Genomic DNA, 23,742 nt, shown 5'->3' with positions numbered 1-23,742 from the left:
TCTCCCTCCGACGACGGCGCGCCTCTGCAGCTCCCTCTCCGATCTCTTCTCTCCCTCCGGCGACGATGCTCTGCCTCCCCTCTCTCTCTCCGGTCTCTACATCGAAAATTTCGCCGAAATTTCGAAGATTTTAAAAAATTTCGACGAAATTTCAGCGAAATTTTTGGAAATTAATTTGGTATGGTATTAAAATTTTCATACCTCTAAAAAACGAAATTTTACTCCTTGGTTATGATACTTCTCTCAGTCCCTGGTTGGTTCCTCCAACCGTTCTCACAGGAACATGTTGTTTTTATCTTTTCATTTTAAATAAATAAAAATTTAATTCATAAATTAAATTAAAAGACTAAATAGAACATGCATCTATAAGAGGAGGTTAGTTCATTCTCTCATTATACTAATCTACTTGTTGATGCTCAAAATTGGTCCTGGTTGTTTCAATTTTTCTAATTTGATCCCTATGTTTTATATTTTTTGCAATCTTTGGATATTATACACCTAATATGAAAATTTCTTTCAAATTAAAACTAATAATATGTTTAAACTAATAAGTTTTACTCAAAATGACTGAAAATCATATATATAACCTTGAATTTTTTATTTTCAAACAAAAATTTAAAGAAATCACAAATTTAAAATTCAAACCCTAAAAATTTTGTGAGCCTCAATTTCTTTAGCAAATAAACACGAAAATAAAAATAAAATTAGTTTTAGAAAGCCCATAAAATGGTCTTTCAATACCCCAACAAAATCTTTCTTAAAAACAAGTGGATAATTTATCCCAAAATTGAAGATTTGAGTTTTGTTAGAATTGTCCTAAGATGGCAAACAACATAAAACACAAGGACCAAATTGGGAAAATTGAAACCATAGGGACCAAATGTGATTTCAAGCAAAAACAAAGGGACCAAAACAGTAGTTTACCCAAAAATCATTGAAACACCATACATTCTTCCTGCATAATCATTTGAACGCGCTTATAAGAAAGCACCTATCTTTGGGAAGCAGTAGAAAGAGATCTGTAATCTCAAAAACACCTTTGTTTACTTCTGCCAACACTGAAAAAAGAAAAAAAAAAACGTTTGTGGTTGCTTAAAAGCGCTTTTGGCATTGCCCAAACACACCCTAAGCTTTTAGGGCTTCTTGGCAAGACAACATTGTTATCACTGACACTATCAAGTACCAATCCGATGTTTTCATTGCCACAGTACACCCCTGAATTTCAGGGTTTAGGACCCAAATCCAACGAAAATGATCTAAAGCCCCCCTTTGGGGATGTGATCTATAGCAGACCAAGGCTGTCAGTCAAAATATAAATAACCTATCTTCCATTTGATATTTGAAAATAAACATCTATATTTGGTTGATAAGCATTACTACTCTATTGCACTCCACTCAATTTAGCCCAATCTACGAATTGCATACCACCGTAGATATTGTTGGCAAATCGTACACCTACAGTGAATGCCATTGCAACAGGTGGGACACGCTTTGCCAAAGGTGATGCTTCAACTAGCCCTTCCAGTCCATTTACGATCTGATAACGAGTGTTGGACGAGACAGCAAGAAATACACCTGATTAAGAGACCCAAACAAATGAATGATTGTTACTAAAATTTAAGCCCTACCTCCCCTCATATAAAAGCTGTTATATTCAGACTACTGAGATGAACCCACATTTGAATTGCATCATACAACTCATTTCATAACAAAATCACCCAGGTTGCACATGCAAACATATTATACAAAGAAGAATAACTTTAAATGACAAGTACATTAATGTACCCTATAAACAGAACAAAACAAAAATAACTCAATGATGAGTACATTCATGTTATCTTTTACTCTAGGGACAAAAAGTTGAGATCTACTCCATTGAAGATATCAAAAACAAGGAATCGATTCGCAGGAATATAATGTGCCCTTCTTTTCATGAGCAGAACAAAGGTTGCCCACAAGCAACATTCAATAATATTCATATATCATAAGATACCGTTTTGCATCAGATAGAGAGTTTACCCTAATGACAACTATGGCAGCATTTGTTTTCTGAACAGAAAGTATTTGTTTACAAACAGACTTTTCACTTCACACAAGCATATATACTTATCGATTACTATGGTTTAAGTATTTATTTCTATATTTTGTAAATGAAATAAAAAATATGTATGTACTGAGTATTTTTATTCAGGGTAAAACTCCCTCAACTATGGTTTATATGAGCATTGAAACCAATTTATCAATATCAATTACTCGTGGGAAGGTGAATTCCATGTTTATTAGTTAAGTTTCTTTACTGAAAAAAAATATATTGTCACCGAGTTATCACATCAAATCAAGGAATCGACTTATATGGTAGTATTGTTTTAAATATGTTTATGCATATCTTTTAGTTACATTTTATTCCATGATTTCACTACTAAGACAGAGAACCATTTGCATGACACATAGGCAATAGTATGTAGTTCAATGACTGTAAGTTTATATGGGTTTAGACTTATAGTAAAAGTTGAGGAAGAGTTGAAATCTGAACAAGACAGCAGGACCTACCCCAAAGAGCAGCACTTTTTACAAGAGGAGGCACGGGTATGTCCTCTTCTGACTTCTTTATGCTCCTGATGACACAATAATAAGAGAGTGAGTAATGTACCTTCAGAAATTAAACAAAAAAAAACAACCTTCAGAAAGAGAATTTTTATTTTTCTTCTTATCTAATTTTAACGTTTTTTTTTGGGGGGGGGGGGGGGGGGGGCGGGGGGAGAGAGGAGATAATAGAAACTGCCCGACCTGTAATATATTCAATATAATTAAAAACACCCAGTTCAGGTTTTCAGTAAATATTAAGAAAGGAAAAGCAACAGAAAAAATTGCATGCATAACAACAAACTAACAATGGCATGATCATAGGCTCCCTTAGCTTTTTTGGGCCTGAATAAGCTCTCTTAGTTGATTTATGTTCCAGTGACACAAATTTATTTCCAACAGCTGGCAACATAATGAGTGTTTCATCAATGAACTTCATGGTAAAATGTCCATTCATGCATGATTCAAAGTGAAGTTCCATTCAATGTTTTCTGAAGATAATCAAGTTTTGCTTCTCTATTTAGAAGACTTAATTCCCCTTTCCCTTGAAGGTCAGGAAAAGACCTTCACCTAACCATCTCACTGTGAATTTAAGAAATACCATAGATATCTTTGCTACAAATGACATCAATGTAAATTAAAATAAACAAGATTTCATTTTCTGGTCAATCTGAAAAGGTGGAAGATGCCTCCTCAATAAGAGATAAAAGGAAATGTACCTCTCAGTGAAATCGAATGACTCAGAATTCAAGAGGAGAATGAAAATCCCAATCTCTCACGTGTTCCACTTTATTAAGAGCATATAGAAGAATGAAAACTTAAAAAAGACATTTAACGGCAGATACCAACCAACAATGACTAAGGTCTGACAAAAAACAGAAATCATATGGAAACTATAAAGATAAAAAAGCATACCGTTTGGCATTCATGATCATATTTGCAATTCCTTGTCCAATAAGGCCACATACAAAGCCAACTGATCCATACATCACACCCTGGATCAACATGTCCCAATCAATTAAAGAGAAACATACCACAACTAGAACCCAGATTTGGGGTCTAGAGAATTAAGAATGGTACAGGAAACTGGCACAGAAACCTAATTTCAAGAAAGAATTGCATTTAAAAACTAAAGACGCTGAAAAACTCCACCCTGACTCCCTTGATGGGGTATTGTCTTCAATGTTTACAGTCCAGAAGGCAACTAACTAGTCATCAATTACTTAAAAGAAACAATAAAACAACATTAGTAATAAGATGTTGTACCTTATAGAAGTATGTAGCTGTTCTCTGCTTCACTGAGAATTTGCATCCCGGCCTTTCAGCTTCAAAGACGCTGCATAAGAGGAATAGTTTACAGTGAATAATTTATTCACGGTGATCCAAAGCTTCACAAAAGAAGAATGCTAAGAAGACTCATTGGTTTGAAGTCCACTGTAGGAAATAAGATAAGAAAAGACAATTATGCGGTCCCATATTTGGAAAAGAGACTGCATGTCAGTCATTTTCTGTATACTCATACAAAGCCAACTGATTCATCATTTTCTGTAGCTCCACATGGGAGCTTACAAATCATTGGAAGCATAACAAAAGTGTGAGGAAGAATGATGGAAAAAAGCTAGCTCCAATGAACAGACACCATAAGATCAGCATCCTCCTCTTTCATGTAGAGGTCACCTTGCACATACACCTTCATTACAAGACTCATGGCATACCCTTCTGTGTTGAGTCTAAGTATCCTAAAGCAGACAAATTCAGTTTCAAATTGCTACTGGATCCTCATTGTAGTAAACTATACAATGAGGGAGTGGCACTAACTGTTAATGTTTAGCTTTAGCACATTTGCAATGTGCCAAACACAATGACCTCAAAAAAAGATAAAAACAAAATTTCTTGGATCCAAAAATAGGTCTGATGCATATAAATGATGATCGTCATAAATCCAAAAAAACAACCTATCTAACCATAGGATGAACCATAAGGACACCATTTTATGCTGGTCAACTTATTGGATGCGAAATGTGAATTTAAAATCAAGATTCAAAAAAATACAAGCATGACGTAAGGATGAATATGGGCAGAGGTAGTGAAACAGACATGATGTTAACTATTTAACAGTTTCTAGGTATCTAGGAAGAGCTGAATGGTGAATAAAGATTGATGTTTCCCAAGAAGTCAGCATAAAGTCCTTTTTACTCTGAGTTGAGTAGTATAAAGTGTCCTAATTTTGAACACTTGCTATGATAAGAGAATAATAATAATAATTAAACACTTCCATTGAAATTGACTAAAGATAGAAACAGAGGAGGCTCTAAGGTGGACGACAATACAGCATAATACTTGTCAAGTTCTTGCGACATGAAAGTCGAGCACAGTAACAATGGAGATATAATATTAGATAAGGTTCAGCAGAAGATTAGTTCCTAAAATGCTTCCTTGCAGTGCTAACCTGCTAGGAAGAGCCGCGCAAGCATGTTGTACACGGCCCAATAAACCTCGTGATACTGATGGCTTTCCAATTCGCGCATAGGGTGCCAACATACCAACCAAAGCAATATCGACAACCACTCCAACTAAAAGATCAGCAGCATACAACTCAAATTCAGCCCAGAAATCCTTCCCCCTTTTCTGAACTTCTGCAAATGTTGCACAACAAGAATCTATGACTATCTGCATTACAAAAAAGTGTTGAGAAGATGAATTTCTTTAGCATTTAACAAGATCAGCCACTGTCAACTGGTCTGACTTCAATGCAAAGTATACATGTAATTCACAGGACTACAACCAATGCAAACAGATATAATTTCACATGACTTTCACGAGCACTAATGATTGTAGATTCCTCCGACTTGAAATAAAATCACTCGAAACAATATTATTGAAAAAGGAAAAATCACAAAAACAAACCTCTGTCCCAACTTTAAAAAGAAAGGAAGGATCAGCCAGCATCCGATTACGTAGCATAGAGCAGTACTTCATCAAAAATCCCAGTGGCCAAACTGACCCCTGAAATTAAAATATACCAAAAAAAAAAAGTCAAATAGTCAATTATAAACCAATAAGCATCTTAGCAAAACCATATATTTTAATAGAAGTTAAAGACTACGTTAAGCAAATATTTGGATTCAACCACACTTAGCTGAAGCCAAAGTATTTATGGCTCCTGAGTAGCAAACAATGAAGAACAAAATGGAGCTGAGCTCAATGCCCTGTTTGGCTGCTAAAACACAACTATCTAATACCAAAAGAATTCGTTTTCAGTTTTTCACAGTCTACTCTCCGCCACAGTAGTCAGCAACCAAACAGAGACAACCCAAAACTGTAAATACTGAAAATCTAGACCTGCAAATCCAAGTAGCGTTGAAGAAACACTTCCCGAATCCCAGCGGTCTTCGCAGCCTCAAGCATGTCCGGGGGGAGCTCCACTCCCCGAGCTTCAGTCTCCTTCATCACCTCATCGAACTTCAACAACGGCCCAAACTCCTCCCCCTCCGCATCCTCTTCTTTACCACCGCCACCCTCTCCTCCTCCTCCTCTACCACCATCACCACCGCCAAAAGAATCTCCGCCATCGATGCCTCCATCGGAGCCGTCGATTCTCGGCTCAGAAACCCCGATCGTCTCGGACCTCACGCACTTGAGACGGAAGCGGCGGTTGGGGATGAGCGAATGGTGTGGAGCCACCACCAGCTTCAGTGAGTTTGGGGGCTCGAAATTGGGGTTAGGGTTTTGCGGACATTCCAGAGCGTTTGGGAGGTGGGAATGAGATGGTGGCGAACAAAGTGACATTGTTTGTGACGAGCAGCGAAGAAGAGTCGTAGAGAGTTTGACTGAAAAGTGTGAGACTAGAGTGAAGTGGTTAGTGTTACATGCGCTCCGGTGCAGGGGAAAGGATTACGTGGCATGCTATTATTGGCTGAATAAACAGCTCGGACCAAAAAAAAACAAAAAGGATCGACGCCTGAGAGATTCGAACTCTCGCGGGGAAACCCCATGTACTTAGCAGGCACACGCCTTAACCACTCGGCCAAAGCGTCGGTTGATGTTAACTTATCACCATTAAACATATTTAATATTTAATATCCTAATGGTTGGAAAGTTTTTGAGAACTTTTTTATATTCCCTATAAAAGAAAAAAGAACTAACAACGAACACAACCAATTGTCATTACATCTCTACAAGAATGACCAATCACAACTGACGGAAATGAATGATCCCAAGTATGATCAAAAGTCCCCGATCTATCCAATTTTGTAAGCAGATACAAAATTAGCTTCTTTAAAGATGTGTTCAAATGTTGGCCAAAAAAAAAAAATGTGTTCAAATGACACCTCTTAAAAATGCATAACAAGAATTAAAATATAGCTAAATGATTATAATTTCATATATCAAGGTATATTTATATAAGAGTACAAAGACCAAATAGTGTAAGTCAACTATACAACTATGACATTAACTCCTAGCTAAATAAAGAAAACCTATATACACGCTAACTACAAGTACTCATATATCAGCAGCAAATTTTGAAAACTATTTCTTTTATGCACTCATTAAAAACTTTGGAACTTTTTTTTATAGTATTTTACTTAAAAATATGAACATCATGTGGTAGTAGTAGCTGCTGCCTTTGAGTTTTGAGAATATTCTTAAATTCTTAATTAGAAGTTTAGAACATCTTTTGAAATGACTCAAGATTGAAGATTCTCAATACAAAGATTTCCCTCCTCCAAACAGATGCTTGGATTTTTTTTCCAGGCTTTGACATTCTTAGATATCTCTGCAATTTTCATTTTGCTATGCTTTTGTTTAATGACATCACAGTTTTCATGCTTTACTTACATGATTCTCCTCTTTTATCACATGCTATATTTAAATGAAACTGTAGCCTTAACTTTGAGCCATAAATGTGATTATCATTTACATATTCATATTCTTTATTTAATTTCATGTGCAGCAGTTTAGAATCAAATGACCAAAAGGAAGCCAAATAAGTTCAAACATAACATTACTGATATTTTCCACTATTTCTCAGACTTACAAGTTACAACTTGATTCTTTAAGATGTACATGTATAAACCCAAAAACTAACCAACTGAAAATGAAAATTATAACATTTCTTTTCTCTATGTGAACCAAGGTGTATTTACTTGTACCAAAGCTCCACCCTAAGATGTGGTGCACACATTTGTGAGTTCAAATCTTGGATGGGATTAACATTCCATTTTAAACATGTAAGCATAACTTCTTCTTTCTTTTCTTTTTAATTTTCATGGTCAATCCTTTGAGGTCTGCCAATCCCTACCCCTGAGGCCTGAATAGGTGAAAAAGAATCTTTCAGTACTCAGGATCCAGCTTCAGAAGAACATTACTTCTATTAGTGATTCAGTATAAAATAAAGTCCTCCATTCAGAGAGTTCTGAAACAGTTCTGGTTGGTTCACAGAAACGTGAAGGAGATGAACCCTGCTAAAAAAATTCAAGAATTCTCGAGGATGCTATTTATGAATTTTCCTTTCCTTTCTCACATATTTTCTGAGAACCAACCAGAGCCTCTATGTATCAAGGCAGACTTCAGTTTCTTTATACTAGCTCTCAAAACAATGAGAAACTTTTCTTGTGTCTAGAATGGCAGGAAGAACGTGCCTGCTCAACTGATGCTCTTGGGGAGGGCCCAGTACTTTCAATGGTATCTGGTTTGGCATCCGAAGGTCGCGAAAGAAGACTGCACCCAATTCTCCTGGCAACCACACGAGGCGAATTGAGGGAGCTATGTGATTTTGTCACCTTTTTCATCTCTTGCTTTATTTTACTAAATTCTTCTTCAAGTTCACCAACTTTAGATCTCATCTTATCCATATCCACCTTCAAAACCCGGTTCTCACGCACCATAGTCACCCAACCATCCCGCTGTATAATCTGGCCAGCCATTTCACCTGGAACAGTCACAGGACCTGCAGGGCCACTTTCAGTTTCCAAGCCATGGAGACAACCAGCTAGAGCAGTTCTCAAATGCATCTGCTCAAAGAACAGGACTTGAAGAACAATTCTAAGCGGCAACCTTTCATTTTGGGATGCATGGGCACATGCATCAATAGAGAGCTTCTGGAAGTCAATGATGCTGCAAAGTTCTTCCTTCTCTTTCTCTGAGAGCCAAGGGTGTGCCTGAAAAATGCAATCAGCAATTATAGAACTTCAATAAAGAAATAAGAAAAAGGCAGCTTTTGTTTCAAGAAGTGGTAGCAAAATCAAACCTTAAAGTATATATCCAGTGACCTATACAGCCCATCATGCAATGGTCTTGAAGATTCTGGGAGGGCCACTGCAAGAGAGCGTATCTTTCCCGGTTTCAAAGTCACATCTGAAGCAACCTCCGCAAGATAGCTATCTATCAACTTTGCTACTTTCCTTAATGGTTCTGCTGATGGTGATGTTTCCATGTCAAATGATGGAGAAAATGGTGTAATCTTTGATCCTAAAGACATAAAATGATGGATTATCCGTTCAACACAGTCGGTATCATATAAAGAGTCAGATTCTGAATATGTAGGAATCAGAAGACCGTCTAGGGTTGCCAAATCCAGTTGCATCCCTATTCTCCTCTCCAAAGCGTCCTTGCAGGTTTGATTGACCCCCAATATTAATGCAACACGAAGAAGTCCAAGAAGAAAACGGCAAAATGACTTCCCCTTTTTTTGGGGAAGAAGCTTTTCAATGCTTTCTAAAACTACCCTTTGATCAAGGGCAATGGGTGTCAAACTAAAACTTGTAACTGTTCTGGGTATACCATGTTGTCCACCCTGCCATCGGCCCAGGCCAGGTAGGTACTTTCTTGTATAGTGCATTACAGCACCCACTATGTTTTCGGGTCTTATACCCCTTGTTTCCATTGTCTTTATAAGTCTCTCAAACAAACTCACACTGAGGTATGAGATGTCTTCAAACCACCAGTCAGACTCAGAGCTTCGAATTCTCGCTCCAGTGTTAATTCCGTTCCATAAGATGCTTCCACCAGGACTCTGTAAGCTACCATACATCATCATGGGCCATCCAAATAAACTAGGATCTGTACAAACCATCACAGACAGAGCATTTACACATTTGTTTACTATGTGAAGTTTTTCCGCCCTTTGGATAACAGGCTCAGAACTTTGAAGAGCCAAGATAGAGTCTTTCCAGTTGTGAAGTATATTCTTATGGAAGAAACCCTCTGACTTTGAGAGTAAGTTGCCTTCTCCATACTCATTTGTCATTTCAAGGTAGTCCGCTGCACAGTACACTAATACTATGTTTCTTGGAGTCAATTCCACCCGCATACCATAGCAGAATTTAGCTGCAATCAGGAACGTGTCAGGACCACCAGGGAATTCCTCGAGAACTGCAATGAAAATCTTCTCATGCATGCCTTGGGACTCTTCATATATTCGCCCTATCTTCCCACATTTTGATATGAGAGGAAACTGGAGAGATGAATTGTCATAAGTGATAAGTCCTACTTAAAGTTCACTGTAACAACTATGATATTGTTTTTCATTAAAAAATTATCCTTAAGGGGGAAGACGATTATGATGATGATGACAACAACAACAACAGATCACAGTATAAAAGAAAGCCACACCGACTGCAGATAATAAATCTAGGAAACATAATATAATGGTTTATCACTAATAGTGAAATGAAGCATCAGCAGGCCCGTATGACATATTGATGCTTCAATTTCCAGAATAAAATCATCCTCACCTACTCCATATTAACAAAGAAGCTTATGACAAAATCTAGCAGGGAAAACCAAGAAGCTTATGACAAAATTTAGCATAATCTTAACAAACCAGTCAACAACTTATATATGAGGTTTGGGAATAACCTAAACCTTGTTATGGGTTTCGATCATTCTTCAATCCCCAAAATTCTATAACCTTACCTTGTGAAGATGGAAGCTTACACCGTCCACCACAACAGTAATATCACTTGGCAATCCGGCTTTGCAAAACCTGAAGGGGAAAAAAAACACTACATCAATTACATAATCTCTCCAACTCCATTTAATTCCATGAAATAATCACTTTCCATTTTAACAAAACACGGTTTATTTGAGATTGAATTATAGAGTTTATCTATTTAATTCTAGCTCTATCTGAATTGAATTATGGGATTGAAGGCCGTAATTGGAATATAATCAGACTCTGGCCTTAAAGGGCCAAACATTCAATAACCCAATTAATTAGACTCAAAATAAATCCCAAAAAGAAAAATAACTGTGAGAATTAAAGCCTTCAAGAAACTGGGTTGTAGAGAGAGAGAGAGAGAGAGAGAGAGAGAGAGAGAGAGAGAGAGAGAGTACCAGTCATTGCCTTGTCTGTGAAACTCAGAAACCTTCCCAGCTGGAGCCATGGCTGAAGTGGTGGGAAGAAAACAGCCAAAGCACCCTCTTTCTCTAGCAAAAGAGCTTCATTTTGGGTGGAGAACACAGACCCAGAAACGATTTCTTTAATCAAAAGTGAAAAAAAGGGGTTAAAGATGCCAACAAGGAACGTAAGTATGAATCCAAGTCCAACATGGTCAAAAACAAAGGACGTGTGTTGTGTGGCCAAACACCAAACAAAAACAGTGGGCCTTTACAGCTATGACTCCCCAAATCAAATGAAAAATGCCCAACCCCACACCACCACCACCACCAACCACCATGGACCATTCATTCACATAAACAAAACCCAAAAACAATTCAAATCTCCATAATGAAACCAGCAAAAGGTTGCACAGAACATGACGTCAAAGCCGTCCCAAGTTTGTGAGCAAAGCAAAGGTGGGTATTAAAATGGGACAAGCAGAAGAGGCCGGCATGTGGGGGAACAAAGCCATGGGCTCGAAGCAAAAGCATCTTATTAGTGCTCGTTGGGGCTTTAGCCGGCCGAGAAAATTATGGGTTTTGGAGAGACAGAGACTAGTAATAATAATAATACAGTGGTTTCTTGTCTCAGGCTTTTTGTCAAACACCTTCTCTGCAATCATTTTTATGAGACGCGTGGGTCTGATTATGGTGGACGATTCTACTACGGTTTCTCGGAGAGTTTCTGAAGCGTGGGGAGTGGGACCCATCACAAGCACATCGTTCTTATGCCAAGGGTGTCATTTATTGTAAAATTTCCTACAACATCAGGGTATTAAATGCCACTCTTTATTCTCATCCATATATATGTTTGGGTTAATTATACTTTTCACCCTTCAAATTGTGTCATTTTTCACTTTGCACTTTGAACTTCAAAACTCTACAATGCCCTGATATTAGGTCCGTTTTTCAATTCATACTCTATTTGAGTTTGACTGATATTTTGATTCGTTACTTATACGAGAAGAACTTGCATGTCCTCGTGATAAGGAACGTGGCATCATATGCAAGAGAGAGGTAGAGAAAAAGAGGGGAGAGAGAGAGAAAGAAAAAGAGAAAGAGAAAGAGAAAGAGAAGAGAAAGAAAAAGAAAAAGAAGGGGAAAATCTTTCTCTCTGTCTCTCTCTTACATGTGATGACACGTCCTCTATAATAGGAACATATAAGTTATTCTTTACTTACTTAAGTGGAAGTTATAGGACTCATGTTTTCTTATGTGACAAGTTGTGCGGTCTTCACCTTAGTTCTTATTGGAGCATGGGACATGTGCCGTATCAGATGACATGGGTAGATATAGAAAATGAGTATTTGATTTTATGAATAATAAAAACCAGGATGGACAACTTCACATTTTTTTTTTTGGCAATATTACATGCTACATTAGAAAACACGTGGATCCCATAGCTTTCACGCAAACATAGTGCTTTGAAATAGCGGTCAAACACTATCAAATAAATAGAAGGGAGAAATTTAAGATTGATCTAACAGTCAAATAATAGAGAGTATTTTTTTGCAGTTTTTTTTTATCTTATTCCCGACATAAATAATTACTTTAATGTATATATTTAAAAGAGAGCTGTTATATTCACAACATTCTTTCTCTCACTATACACCCTTTTCTTACTTAACACACATCTTACTTTTATTTTTATATATACAATTTCTTACTAGTCATTTGGAAGAGGGAGGAGAGAGGTGGCGGGTCGGCCAGCCGAAAGGGTTGTCGGCTGGGGCTGGGGCAGGTAGTTGGATGGGTGGGCTGGGGTTTGGGTTTTTTTACAGAAAAAAAAATGTCCTTAATAGTCATTTGACTTTGGGTCAAAATTTTCATTTTACAAAATAAATAGGAGGGGTGTCTAGTGAGAGAAAGAGCAGAGTGCATATAGCAACTCTCATTTAAAATTTAGAATTTAGAGTTTAGCTCTTAGATTTTGGATGAAACTCAAAATTTGAGAGCTTAAACTCTAAATCCCACTAATGAGTGTTGATGGATCTTAAATAAAATGTTTAAAAAAATTTCCTTGTTGATCGGGCAAATCTAAATTGAGACTACTGGATTGAGAAACCAGATCAAAAGGTAAGGGGAAATAGGTTGTAGAGGAGGAGGTGAGGGTATCTTAGGTGGAGGATGGGGAGGAAACCAAACCCATCGACTGCACGTTGGAACGTGCTTGAGACTCTTTTTGTTTTTTAATTTCAAAGTTTTGTTAAAATATAATTAAATGAAACTGAAAATTCATGTAAGCCAACTCACTAATTACATGATATTATCAAATTAGCTGTCACCCAAGGTGGTCAACTAATGTAGTTAGATAAATGTATACAAATAACATTATTGCACTTTTTTACTTACACATACTTCTATTAGGCCTTCCACAGTGGTGAGTTTGAGCTTGAGAGTGAGAGTGTGAGGAAGCTCTAATTTTGCTTACAGTGGGCCGGAGTAATGAGAGTGAGGGTGAGAGTTGAGGGTGAGGAGAGGATCTGGCTGAGAGTGAGAGTGTGTGAGTTTTTTATTTAAGTGGGCCCCACCGAATTTGAAAAGACAAAAAAGGGCTTCAACACAAATTAAAAAGCTTCAGAGGAGTCCGGAATTTTCGAAGAAGGCAGGTGCAATTTGGTACTTGCGGAGGGAGGGAATAAAGTGGCAGACAAGCCACTGTTCACCGCAGCAGCTGTCTGCCACTCGCTGGGACGCGCGCCTGCTGCTCACGATCGGCCAGGATCGTCCGCCCGTTGCTGATCAACGGTCCACAATTAAAGCCGGTTTCAATTTAAAAAAAAAAATGTACTGCAGCCACACGTGGCAGCGTTTGGAGGCTCCGATTAATGTAGCCGTTGGAGATCAACGGCTACAATTAATTGACCGTTATAATGCAATTAAAAATACAAAAAAATTACAAAAAAAAATTCGAAAAAATATTTAAAAATTCTGAAAAATTTATAACGGCTATTTCATCATTTTTCCTATAAATTGAGCATTCACACTTCATTTTTTCACACATCTATCTATCCAATTCATTCATTTTATCAATCTATTCAAATCACCTCACTTTTCCTAGAAAATTCTTTTTTTCCAATCATGGAAAATGCAAAGAGAAAAAAATTGGTCCAATGAAGAAGAGGTAGCGCTTGTTGAAGCTTGGATGGAAAATTCGGAAGATTGTGAAATCGGATCCAATCAAAGAAACATGGAATTTTGGAATAAAGTGTACGATCAATTTATTCGGAAATCTCCTCTCGCCGTGAGGAATGGGCGACAAATTGGGGCGGTCATGGCTCACTTCAAGAAAATAGGGCAAGCCACCTCGAAATATCATAAATGTATCTTTATGTATGCATTTTATTATGAATTAAAATGAGGGCACGTCAAGCTCGGGAGGGTACTTCCCCAACACTGACTTTTCACAATATGACTGACGTGTCATTGTTTTTCCAACTATTTCTGTCGTGTACTTTATGTATGCATTTTATTATGAATTAAAATAAAATACCCTATTATTAAATATGTCTCGGATTCCTTTACTTTTCTAAGATGATAAGATAGCCTGTTATGACTGATGATAAGATTTTGATTCGTTTAACTTTCCAAGATGATAAGATTCTGATTCGTTTAACTTTCCAAGATGATAAGATTCTGATTCGTTTAATTTTCCAAGATGATAAGATTTTGATTCGTTTACATTATCACACCTAGTCTATAAATTTCACCATGTCGTGCCTTCACCAATTCACCCTGCTTAGTAATTGCAGAAAATTCGTTTACACTCTGCTTCAGGATGTCTACCCCCCACGATTTTGATTCAGATGAAGAGATGTTTCAAGCACATCCCGCCAGAGGATGGAAAGCCAATGATCTGGGCTATATTATGAAGACATGCATAATTTTGCACAACATGATCATTGAGGACGAGCGTCCAGAGAACGAGGACGATGAATCGGACGATGACATTGACCACGTTCAGGAAAGAATCTCCCGGGCTGTGGCACGGTATGACACTGAACCATATGATGAAGGCCAAAGTTATCAGCCAATTCTTTTAGAGTAACGGCTTTCTCGGGTTAGGTTGATACGGTCAACAACACTCCACCAGCAACTGAAGAATGATTTGGTCCAGCACCTTTGGACGCGAGAAGGAAGTCGTGGCCAAGCACGACGCCGACGCCGGCGATGAACGCCGAAATGTTGAAGATGTCTCCAATACCATTGTGTGTTGTTTGTGTTTGTGTTTGTGGCTGTCGTTTTGTGTTTGTTTGTGATTGTTTTATGTTTTATTTGTTTATGTTTATTTATGTTTGTCTTAAATTTTCTTGTTTTATGTTGGTGAATGAAATAAAGGTATTGGTGGAGACAAAATATAGAATTTATATTTTAGGTAATAAAATTATAAATTCAAATATAGTCAATATTGACCTTATATTAAAGATCTCTTTAAAATAAAACTAATGGTATAATTTTTATAAATATTTAAATTATAAATTATAAATTATAACTTAACTATAACTTAATCTAACTTAAACTTAATTTAATTATATACAATTACATTACTCTCAGGTCTTACTCTCAGCACCACTGTAGCTTCAGCACATATCACTCTCACTCTCAGGACAAAAAATCACTTTTCAGGCCAAAAAATCACTTTTCAGGCTATGTCTTACTCTCACTCTCACTCTCACCACTGTGGATGGCCTTAGTCTGTAGAAGTTGGAAGTTGGAACTACTATGGTGGACTTACATTGACTGCAAACCTTGTAATAATATAATTTATATAAAAAACGAATTTGTGGCAGAGCATTAGGATGCAGAGTTGTGCAAAGCGAAAGCCAATTAATGGTAAGGTAAAATTATGAAAAGAATCTTATTCAGATCGAACGGTAGGAATATTTACGCGTGTGTATGAGTTTTTTTTATCTCATTCTCGACAATGTCTATTACTTTAGAGTGTAAAAATCTTAAGTCTTAACCCTCAAGTAAAAAAAAACTTAAGATAACACTCTAAAGTAATAGACATTGTCGAGAATGAGATTTTTAACCCTCAAGACATTGTCGAAAAGTCTTAAATCTTAAGTCTTAACCCTCAAGTAAAATATCTTAGAGTTTTTTTTTTACAAATTCTCTCATTCTCGGAATTTTAACTTTTTAAAAAAATCTTTAGAAATTTGACCCTCAAGTAATACTCGAGCTCTCTTTGAAAAGTGCTCAAACACTTCTCGAGTATTACTTGATAGTATTTGAGCACTACTTGAGGAGGATATATTCAAGCATTAGTTCAGGGGAGCTCAACTTCGAAGATCAAAATTCTAAAATTTTTAAAAAATATTAAAAGTCTGACGTGAAATACTATTCTCAACAAGCAAAGCACTATGCATAATGCATCATAATGTTGGACACAATCTGTGTTTTAGCATGCAATAATTAAGAGGAACTAGAAGACATCATGTATACTTTACGTGTAAATGAAGTAAAGACATGGAAGTAGATGATGCAAGTAAATTAGCTGAAATAATTGTATTAGGCATGTAAGTAATGTAGTTGTTGTGTCTTAATTATGAGCAGTTGAGCATAAATGGCATCATTGTCTAAAATAATAAATAAGCATGAGACTCAATCAGTCACAACAAACATCAGAACTATGATATCTGATCAAGTTTTGAAATTTTAAATTCCATAATATTGCTTTTAGATGGTATCATTTTGAAGTTCTCCATACTTCAAATTTCCTTGGCTAAGTTAGAGCACTTTTGAATTTTGAATTTTTATTTTACTTTATTACATTTTATCCATTGTAATATAATAGAAATTACAAAACAAAGACAATACAAACAAAGGATTGTAATGGAAAAGGGCAGTTCAATTCTCACAAAGTATATCAAACCAAGACACACAATTACATTACAAGAAAACCAAAAAGAAGTCCAAAACAAATGAAAATTAAAATCCTAACTCTAAAATATGAAGCACTTCTAGTCGCCAAGGAGTAGTGGTTGCTACCAACTGCCAGTGGCTACAGAAAAAATGAAAAGAATCCCCAAGAGGTGGAGTAAAGGAAGCATGAGAGAATTTGTAAAAAAAAAAAAACTCGTAAGTCTTAACCACTATAGCTAAAACTTTCACTAAATCCTACTTTAAATCATTCCTTTCCATCCAAATAGACTATATCATATGAAATTACAGTAAAGAAAATAATAATATCATGTGATAAGCCATTACACCCGATAAAATTTTTTTAAATCAGGTTTTTTTTTTTTTTTCCGAATGCAATTGTAGACAAAATCTTCAAAGAAAACATCACATGAATAATTTTTTTAGGCAAAATTTGCAAGCAAAGTAGTCCAAAATTAGAGGTCGGAGAAGCAAATACTTTTTCTGCTTTTTTTACTTACCAAGTTACCATTAAGGATTAGCAAAGTATAATTTTACAGCTAAATAATTCACATATACAAATGGGTTATCAACAATATACAGAAGAAAAGATAATTCCTTACTTTAAAATGGGTTTCACTTTATTCATCAAGTGCTAGCAGTCTATTATTTAGTCCCAAAAAAAAAAAGGTATTATCAGTTGTGGTGTATATATGTATTTAAATTATAAAATGATTGATATGAACATCTAGCACCCGTGGCCTAATGGATAAGGCGTCTGACTTCTAATCAGGCGATTGTGGGTTCGAGTCCCACCGGGTGTGATCCTTTTTTGTTGTGTTTTTGGATATCTCTTTTTATTTTCTTAAATCACAAGGCCCATTTTGGATGGTACAAATGTGGGCATGAGGATCACAAGGCCCATTTAGCTAAAGTATATGAATAGAAAAACTTGTCAACCTCCGATTTCTCTACAATCAAGTCAGATTTTTTATTTTTTTTTTGGGGCCAGAACCCCAACAGGTTTAGGTTTCCAGTTATGAATAGGAGAAGCCACTATGCACTATCATCACAATATAGAACTGGCTCATTTTAGTACCCTCTAGGAAATTACAGAACTATCCGTAGTACACCATGTGTTTTGAAAGTTGGGAGGAAATGAAAGAGAAAGACAAGAGAAATGGGTAAAATACTCTTCTCTTTCAACAATGATTTTTTTGTACATTTGTTATAATCATATATTTATAATTGTGTATACCTAAGATTTCATATGGAATTGTGTCATATATGTATTTATGATGATATCTAATCTACCATTTCTAAAGGAAAAGAAAAATCAAAAGGAAAAAGTGACTGGATTTCACCAACTTCACACAAATCTTGTTTTAAAGGCAGAGTAGTCAGATTTTGTTTCCTTCTTTTTCTAATGTTAAATATATATGTGGCAGACTTTTGTTGTATATATTCATAAAATCAACGGCATGTGATATGACAAGGCTATATGAGCATTATTTATGAAAATGAACTAGCGCGACCCATTACTTTTTTCCTCCTTTATTTTTTTTGGGTAAAGTGGAGGCAAAGAAACCCCCACAACTCAGCATCAAACCATTATAGAGCAAAGTGGGAGATAAAAATAATCGGGGGGAATTTGGAAAGTTGGTTCAAAAACTTTTTTCCTCCTTTAGTTACATGTAAAGATAACAAGGGAGATCGTCAAATCAGATATCAAATTCTTTGTTGATTTTGTTTTTGTAATTGGTTATCTTGTTTCCATCTTAATATACCAAAACAATTAGGTTTGTAAGCTCTGATGCATAACTTTGATTTATAAAGGGCTCTTTTTCTTCTTATACGCACATTATTTCCCCTAGACTTCCCCAAACCAGTGCTAAAGAAATGAGAGATTTTGCACCCCAATTTGTCCATATAAAAGTACTTGAATACAATTGCATGTCGATGAAACGTTGCTAATAACCATAATACAGAATCATCATTTTTACCTATAAATGAGACCAACAGACACCAAATCCATGAAATTAATAAATTAATAATAAATAAATATAAAAACAAGAGCTTGGGAGGGTTATCGAAAATAATACAACACCCTAAGGACAAAATAGAGGAATGACAAGCAAATCCCCTAAAGAAACAGAAACGAGTTCACTTGTATAATGACCTATAGCCCCCAGCATGTCGTAGCAAAAGCTCTGGTGACAAATTACAGTAACATATGATAAGTTTCCCTAATGAAATCTAGATATATTCTGCAGACCAATCACAAATTGCTGAGCTCTACCATGAACTATTTGACTAACGACACCCGTAAGACAACAAAAAATGTAGTATATATTCAAATCAGACATTAAGATACATCTTTAGTCTTCTTTAGAAAGAATTTCAACACCTGCCAAACAACAGCATACCTAAGCAAGGATCCTTTGATTGGCACCAAAACCCATATTTATTTAGCTTGTTGCAACTGATTGGGAAATGGCCTTCTTGATAGCCTCGGCATATGTCCTATGCTGATAGGTGAGGGTTGACTCAAGCAAGTCCCAAAGCGAAGTCTTCGGATTCCAACCTGTCATGCATAGAGCCCATTACACAGTCAGAATGCTGTTCAATGACACAGCTCAATTAGATTAAAGATGAGGTAAGGATATATACCAAGCTGCTTATTGATAATAGTCATGTCAGGAATTCTCTTGTCACTATCATCATATCCCACTCCATAGAAATCTTGAGAGCTTACATCAATGGTGGGTTTCTCCAGTTTTGGTTCACCACTTACCTTTGCATAAACCTGCAATGTACAGAAACATCAATCCTCATATCCACATAAATTTAAAGTAGCACTGCTAATGCAACTAAGTCAACTAAAGAGAATAAATAGTATCAAAGACAATTCTTCACCTCAGTCATCATTTCACCAAGCTGCCTAACTGTAACTTCATTGTTAGGGTTGCCCACATTGAAAATGTGACCATTGGCCCTAGCAGGATTTTCCTGAGGAAAAGATTGCACTAGTGAGTAACTCCCATTGCAAACTAAATATTAATTTTAGAAAAGAGATTTTTTTTTTTTTTTAACTTACAATCATCAACATTACAGCTTCAATAGCATCATTTATATAAACAAAAGTTCTCTGAGATTCACCCCCATCTACAAGCTTGAGTGGCTCACGGCGAAGAAGATTCTGTAAAATAAGAAAACAGGATTTGATCACACCAAAAATAGCAAATAAATAGGGAAGATTATAACTACTATCACACATACATTACTAAAGCACGCTAAAACTCTTGGAACACCCTCACTTGGGCCGTCAATCCCAGGAATGAAATCCATCCGAGGTCCAATCCAGTTAAAGGGTCTCACAATGGTAAACTCAAGACCATTTTCTGCACCCTCAGCTGTAAACAACAAGAAACTAAATCAGAAACCTACATTACTAATAAAAATTCAGCAACAGCCAAGTAAAAGTAAAATAAACATATGACTTACCATAAATCAGCCTCTCGATCAATTGCTTTGCACATGCATAAGACCATCTCTGCTTCTCAATAGAGCCAAAAATGCAGGGGGATTCATCCTCTTTGAGAATATAATATGCAGGATCCTAAGTAAAAATAGCACACCAGAAATAAATTTTTCAGTACAAAATACAAATCATACAGCATAAACTAACAGTGGCTTCATCCGAAGAAATCGCATTACACAGTAAAAAAAATAGACAGCCTCATATCAGAGGAAAACCAGAGAGCCGAAACAAGAAATAAAAAGGCATGCAATCTTATAGGGCACATTACGTTTGTTTCCTTTAGTTATTCTTTCCTTTTCCCCTTTCCACTTCATAAAGCAAGGAGGCAAAAATGCCATTTCTAATTACCAATGACAGATAAAGAGGAGAAACATCCAGAAACACAAAACATGACACAAAACATGACATCACATTTTTGTAAAAGAAAGAAAGAGTATAAACCTTGAACAAATCTAGAGTTCCCGAGAAAAACCTATATCACTATTTTCCTAACTTCTTTGACAAAATGCCTTATACTATCATTTCTTCATCCCTCTCAACACTCCAATTCTGACCCACCGATGACAGTATTTTACAACCTAAAGTTGGTATTACCAAAAACTACCATTGACTTCCTGGACCACAAGAAATATTCATTAATAAAAAATTGAACTGGACATAACCATATATAAAGAATGTACAAACCCCAAAAGTTTGACATCCTCTCAAACATGAAGCAAGTAATGTCCACCAACTCAGAATATATAAGATGTATCTGCTATAAGAACAGAAAAAACACAAGAAAAAAAAAATTCCAATACTGTCTGTACCCAAAAATATAAAAAATTGTATATGATAAGAAAACAGGAAATTGAAAAATAAGAACCACTCTTATACTAATATATTTATATTCTTAGAAAAATATTTTGACATCAAGTCAGACAAGACCTCGCTCTTCAACTTCAAGTCCAAGCTAACTTGGAATCCGAGTTTCTTGTTCTACAAAAGCAATCAAGGCTTATTGTTCACAATGCTCTGGATCTACAATTTACATACTAGCATTAGTATTACATCACATACTTCAGCATATGTTTAAGCATTAGAGTATAATGCCATACCACCGACACATATAGCATCAGTATTACATCTCAAAAGCTGAATTATGCAGTCAAACCATTCGAATTACGCAAATGAAGAACTTTAACATAAAACAGACGTCAAACACAGATCTGAATGGTATCCTAGAAAACAATAAAAAAAGGAAAAAGGGAAAAAGAAAGGGAGAGTGTACCTGACGAAGAGGGCTATCTTTAGGAAGAAAGCTTCCAATGGTTTTCCCATACACTTCACAAGTAGAAAAGTGAATCAACCGCTTGTTGTTTTCCGAACAGTACTTCACCTAACGAAAATTATTCACAAAAAACAAAATGTAAGAAAAACCCACATCAAATCTCACATCAACTTTAATCAATTCGCACGAAAAATCTCAAATTTCGCAATCAAATCTAATTGGGTTCATTTCATTTCCCAAAAAACAAACAAGAAAACAAATGTAGCAGCAGCAGCAGCCAAAAAACCCACCACAGGCAGCGCGTCGATGAAGTTGCTATAAATGGTGTCCAGAGGGCGCGTGTTGTAGTCCGCCGGCGTGCAGATCGCCGCAAGATTGATCGTCTGTAAAAAAAAAGAAACACCGCCAAAAAAAAGCACAGTCAAAAAAAGTACCGTCAAGAAAAAAACAAAGGTACTGTCAAGAAAAGTGAGGAAATGCGTATTACCAGATCTGCCATCTTGATGAGGCCTTCGAGGCGCGAGTCCTGCTTGATGTTGAGGCGGTGGAACTGGATGCGATCGGACCAGGGGTGCGAGTCGGCGGGCTCCAGCAGGTGCTTGATCTTATCATTGTAGACGTCGAGGGCGAGCACCTTATGCGGAGTCTCCGACATCAGCTTCTCGCAGAGGTGGGACCCAATGAACCCTCCGGCTCCGATCATGCAAATCGTCATCGGCTTTATCTGGTTGCCGTCCAGATCTACCCTCGCCGTCGACGCCATTCTCTCTCTCTGGGTCTCTGAGAAAATGGGTTTTCCGAGTAATGGGTAATGGATGAAGGTAGAAGAGAAGAAGAAGAGGTAGAGATTTTTTTGGGGTTCGCGGAGAAGAAGAAGAATATGGAGAACAGAGAAGGAGGGGTCAGCATTTATTTAAAGGTAGTGGGAAATGGGATTGAGAGGGAGGGAAGGAGATACCACAGGCCTAACCACTCGCTTTTACACTCGCTCAGAGGCTACTCGCTTTCTGAGTGGAGACACGTGTGAGGGTGTTGGTTAGGTATTCTAGGCTTGCCGCCACTGAATTGGTATGAAAACCATTATTTTTTTAACTTTTGGATCTGGGATTGGGATAAATCTTCAATGGGGCATGCCCCAGTGGGGCACCTCTCACATGAGGTGGGACCCACATAATTGTGGGTCCCACCTCATGTGAGAGGTGCCCCACTGGGGCATGCCCCATGAAAGACCCTCTCTGGGATTGTTGGATCAATCAGGAATTTTTAGAAGTTTTGGAATGCCAGAAGGGGTAGAGCTGGATCTGCATATGGCGATTGTGCAGGGTTTTGTTTGTTTTATTGAATGTCATGTAATCGATAATGATTAAGGCAATTGGTCAAATAATTGAGATGTTGTAGGTTGTCAAATAACCATCTTTTTTTTTTGCCCTTTCCACGTCATTTCCTTTTTTGTAACTATGAGGTTATGTACTTATGTGATACTTTTTCGAACCCAAAAATACATTTTTTGTCTATTTTAAGCAAAATGATATACGAAGGGCTTTTGTTTATTTGAAAGTGATTTTGGCAACACTAAATGTTTGTATAAGTATTTCTTTCCAGTATAACACACACCTTAACATTTGTTTTACGGAATGAGATAATATCCCACTAATGGAGTCACAGTAATGTCTTAGAATAAGATTTTTCAGTAATTCAAAAATTGCACCATTTTTTTTCAGATGGTTGGTAATATTTAGTGACGGATCTAGGAACTTTTCTTCGTAAAAGTGAGATGAACAAGCTCTCAAAAAGTCACACTTGATGTACTACTGTTTGCCCAATTAATAACTTAGTTGCCTCCTTGATGCATTTAATCAAACACATTGTACTCAACTCTTAATATATAAACCAAAAATTGAGAGACAAACACTTAAAATATGTGGGAATAACATTAATGTCACAGGGTCAATTAATCCCTCTTGCTCACTGGTTTTGTCGAATGGCGAAGCCACTGTTATTCCTGAGGTTGAGGTGGCTATGCCCCCAAGTTTTTAAAACATTGTTTTAATGTGTATATTATAGTAAATAAATGGTAACGAAATCTTGTAATTTAGGCTAATAT

General features: G+C 36.6%; 3 protein-coding genes and 2 non-coding genes across 5 annotated transcripts; 1 reads left to right on the top strand and 4 right to left on the bottom strand.

The window, feature by feature from the left end:
- Positions 1 to 1,180: 1,180 nt before the first annotated feature.
- Positions 1,181 to 6,400, bottom strand: RER1 (reticulata-related 1). Its single transcript, XM_086254748.1, has 7 exons — positions 5,926 to 6,400; positions 5,491 to 5,589; positions 5,033 to 5,253; positions 3,850 to 3,919; positions 3,499 to 3,578; positions 2,551 to 2,615; positions 1,181 to 1,575 (listed from the first exon to the last, which is right to left on the bottom strand). The coding sequence occupies exons 1-7, from the start codon at positions 6,370 to 6,372 to the stop codon at positions 1,382 to 1,384; spliced, it is 1,176 nt and encodes a 391-aa protein (XP_086110874.1). The 5' UTR covers positions 6,373 to 6,400; the 3' UTR covers positions 1,181 to 1,381.
- Positions 6,401 to 6,538: 138 nt separating this feature from the next.
- TRNAS-GCU (transfer RNA serine (anticodon GCU)) lies at positions 6,539 to 6,620 on the bottom strand. Its single transcript has one exon. It is a non-coding gene; the product is annotated as a tRNA-Ser (tRNA).
- Positions 6,621 to 7,575: 955 nt separating this feature from the next.
- LOC147298943 (Phototropic-responsive NPH3 family protein) lies at positions 7,576 to 11,731 on the bottom strand. The gene is made up of 4 exons (XM_086230166.1): positions 10,921 to 11,731; positions 10,501 to 10,570; positions 8,834 to 10,039; positions 7,576 to 8,744 (listed from the first exon to the last, which is right to left on the bottom strand). The coding sequence occupies exons 1-4, from the start codon at positions 10,968 to 10,970 to the stop codon at positions 8,175 to 8,177; spliced, it is 1,896 nt and encodes a 631-aa protein (XP_086086292.1). The 5' UTR covers positions 10,971 to 11,731; the 3' UTR covers positions 7,576 to 8,174.
- A 5,847-nt stretch (positions 11,732 to 17,578) lies between these two features.
- Positions 17,579 to 17,651, top strand: TRNAR-UCU (transfer RNA arginine (anticodon UCU)). Its single transcript has one exon. It is a non-coding gene; the product is annotated as a tRNA-Arg (tRNA).
- A 1,206-nt stretch (positions 17,652 to 18,857) lies between these two features.
- LOC147298941 (UDP-D-apiose/UDP-D-xylose synthase 2) lies at positions 18,858 to 22,723 on the bottom strand. The gene is made up of 9 exons (XM_086239955.1): positions 22,126 to 22,723; positions 21,929 to 22,021; positions 21,639 to 21,746; positions 20,332 to 20,446; positions 20,107 to 20,240; positions 19,925 to 20,026; positions 19,744 to 19,836; positions 19,498 to 19,633; positions 18,858 to 19,411 (listed from the first exon to the last, which is right to left on the bottom strand). The coding sequence occupies exons 1-9, from the start codon at positions 22,399 to 22,401 to the stop codon at positions 19,296 to 19,298; spliced, it is 1,173 nt and encodes a 390-aa protein (XP_086096081.1). The 5' UTR covers positions 22,402 to 22,723; the 3' UTR covers positions 18,858 to 19,295.
- Between the last annotated feature and the right edge of the window lie 1,019 nt (positions 22,724 to 23,742).

The sequence above is a fragment of the Dryas octopetala genome, chromosome 1, assembly GCF_963921425.1.
Source record: "Dryas octopetala chromosome 1, drDryOcto1.1, whole genome shotgun sequence".
Lineage (NCBI taxonomy): Eukaryota > Viridiplantae > Streptophyta > Magnoliopsida > Rosales > Rosaceae > Dryas > Dryas octopetala.
The sequence above is the reverse complement of the archived record's forward strand: the minus strand, read 5'-3'. Positions and strand labels throughout refer to the sequence as shown.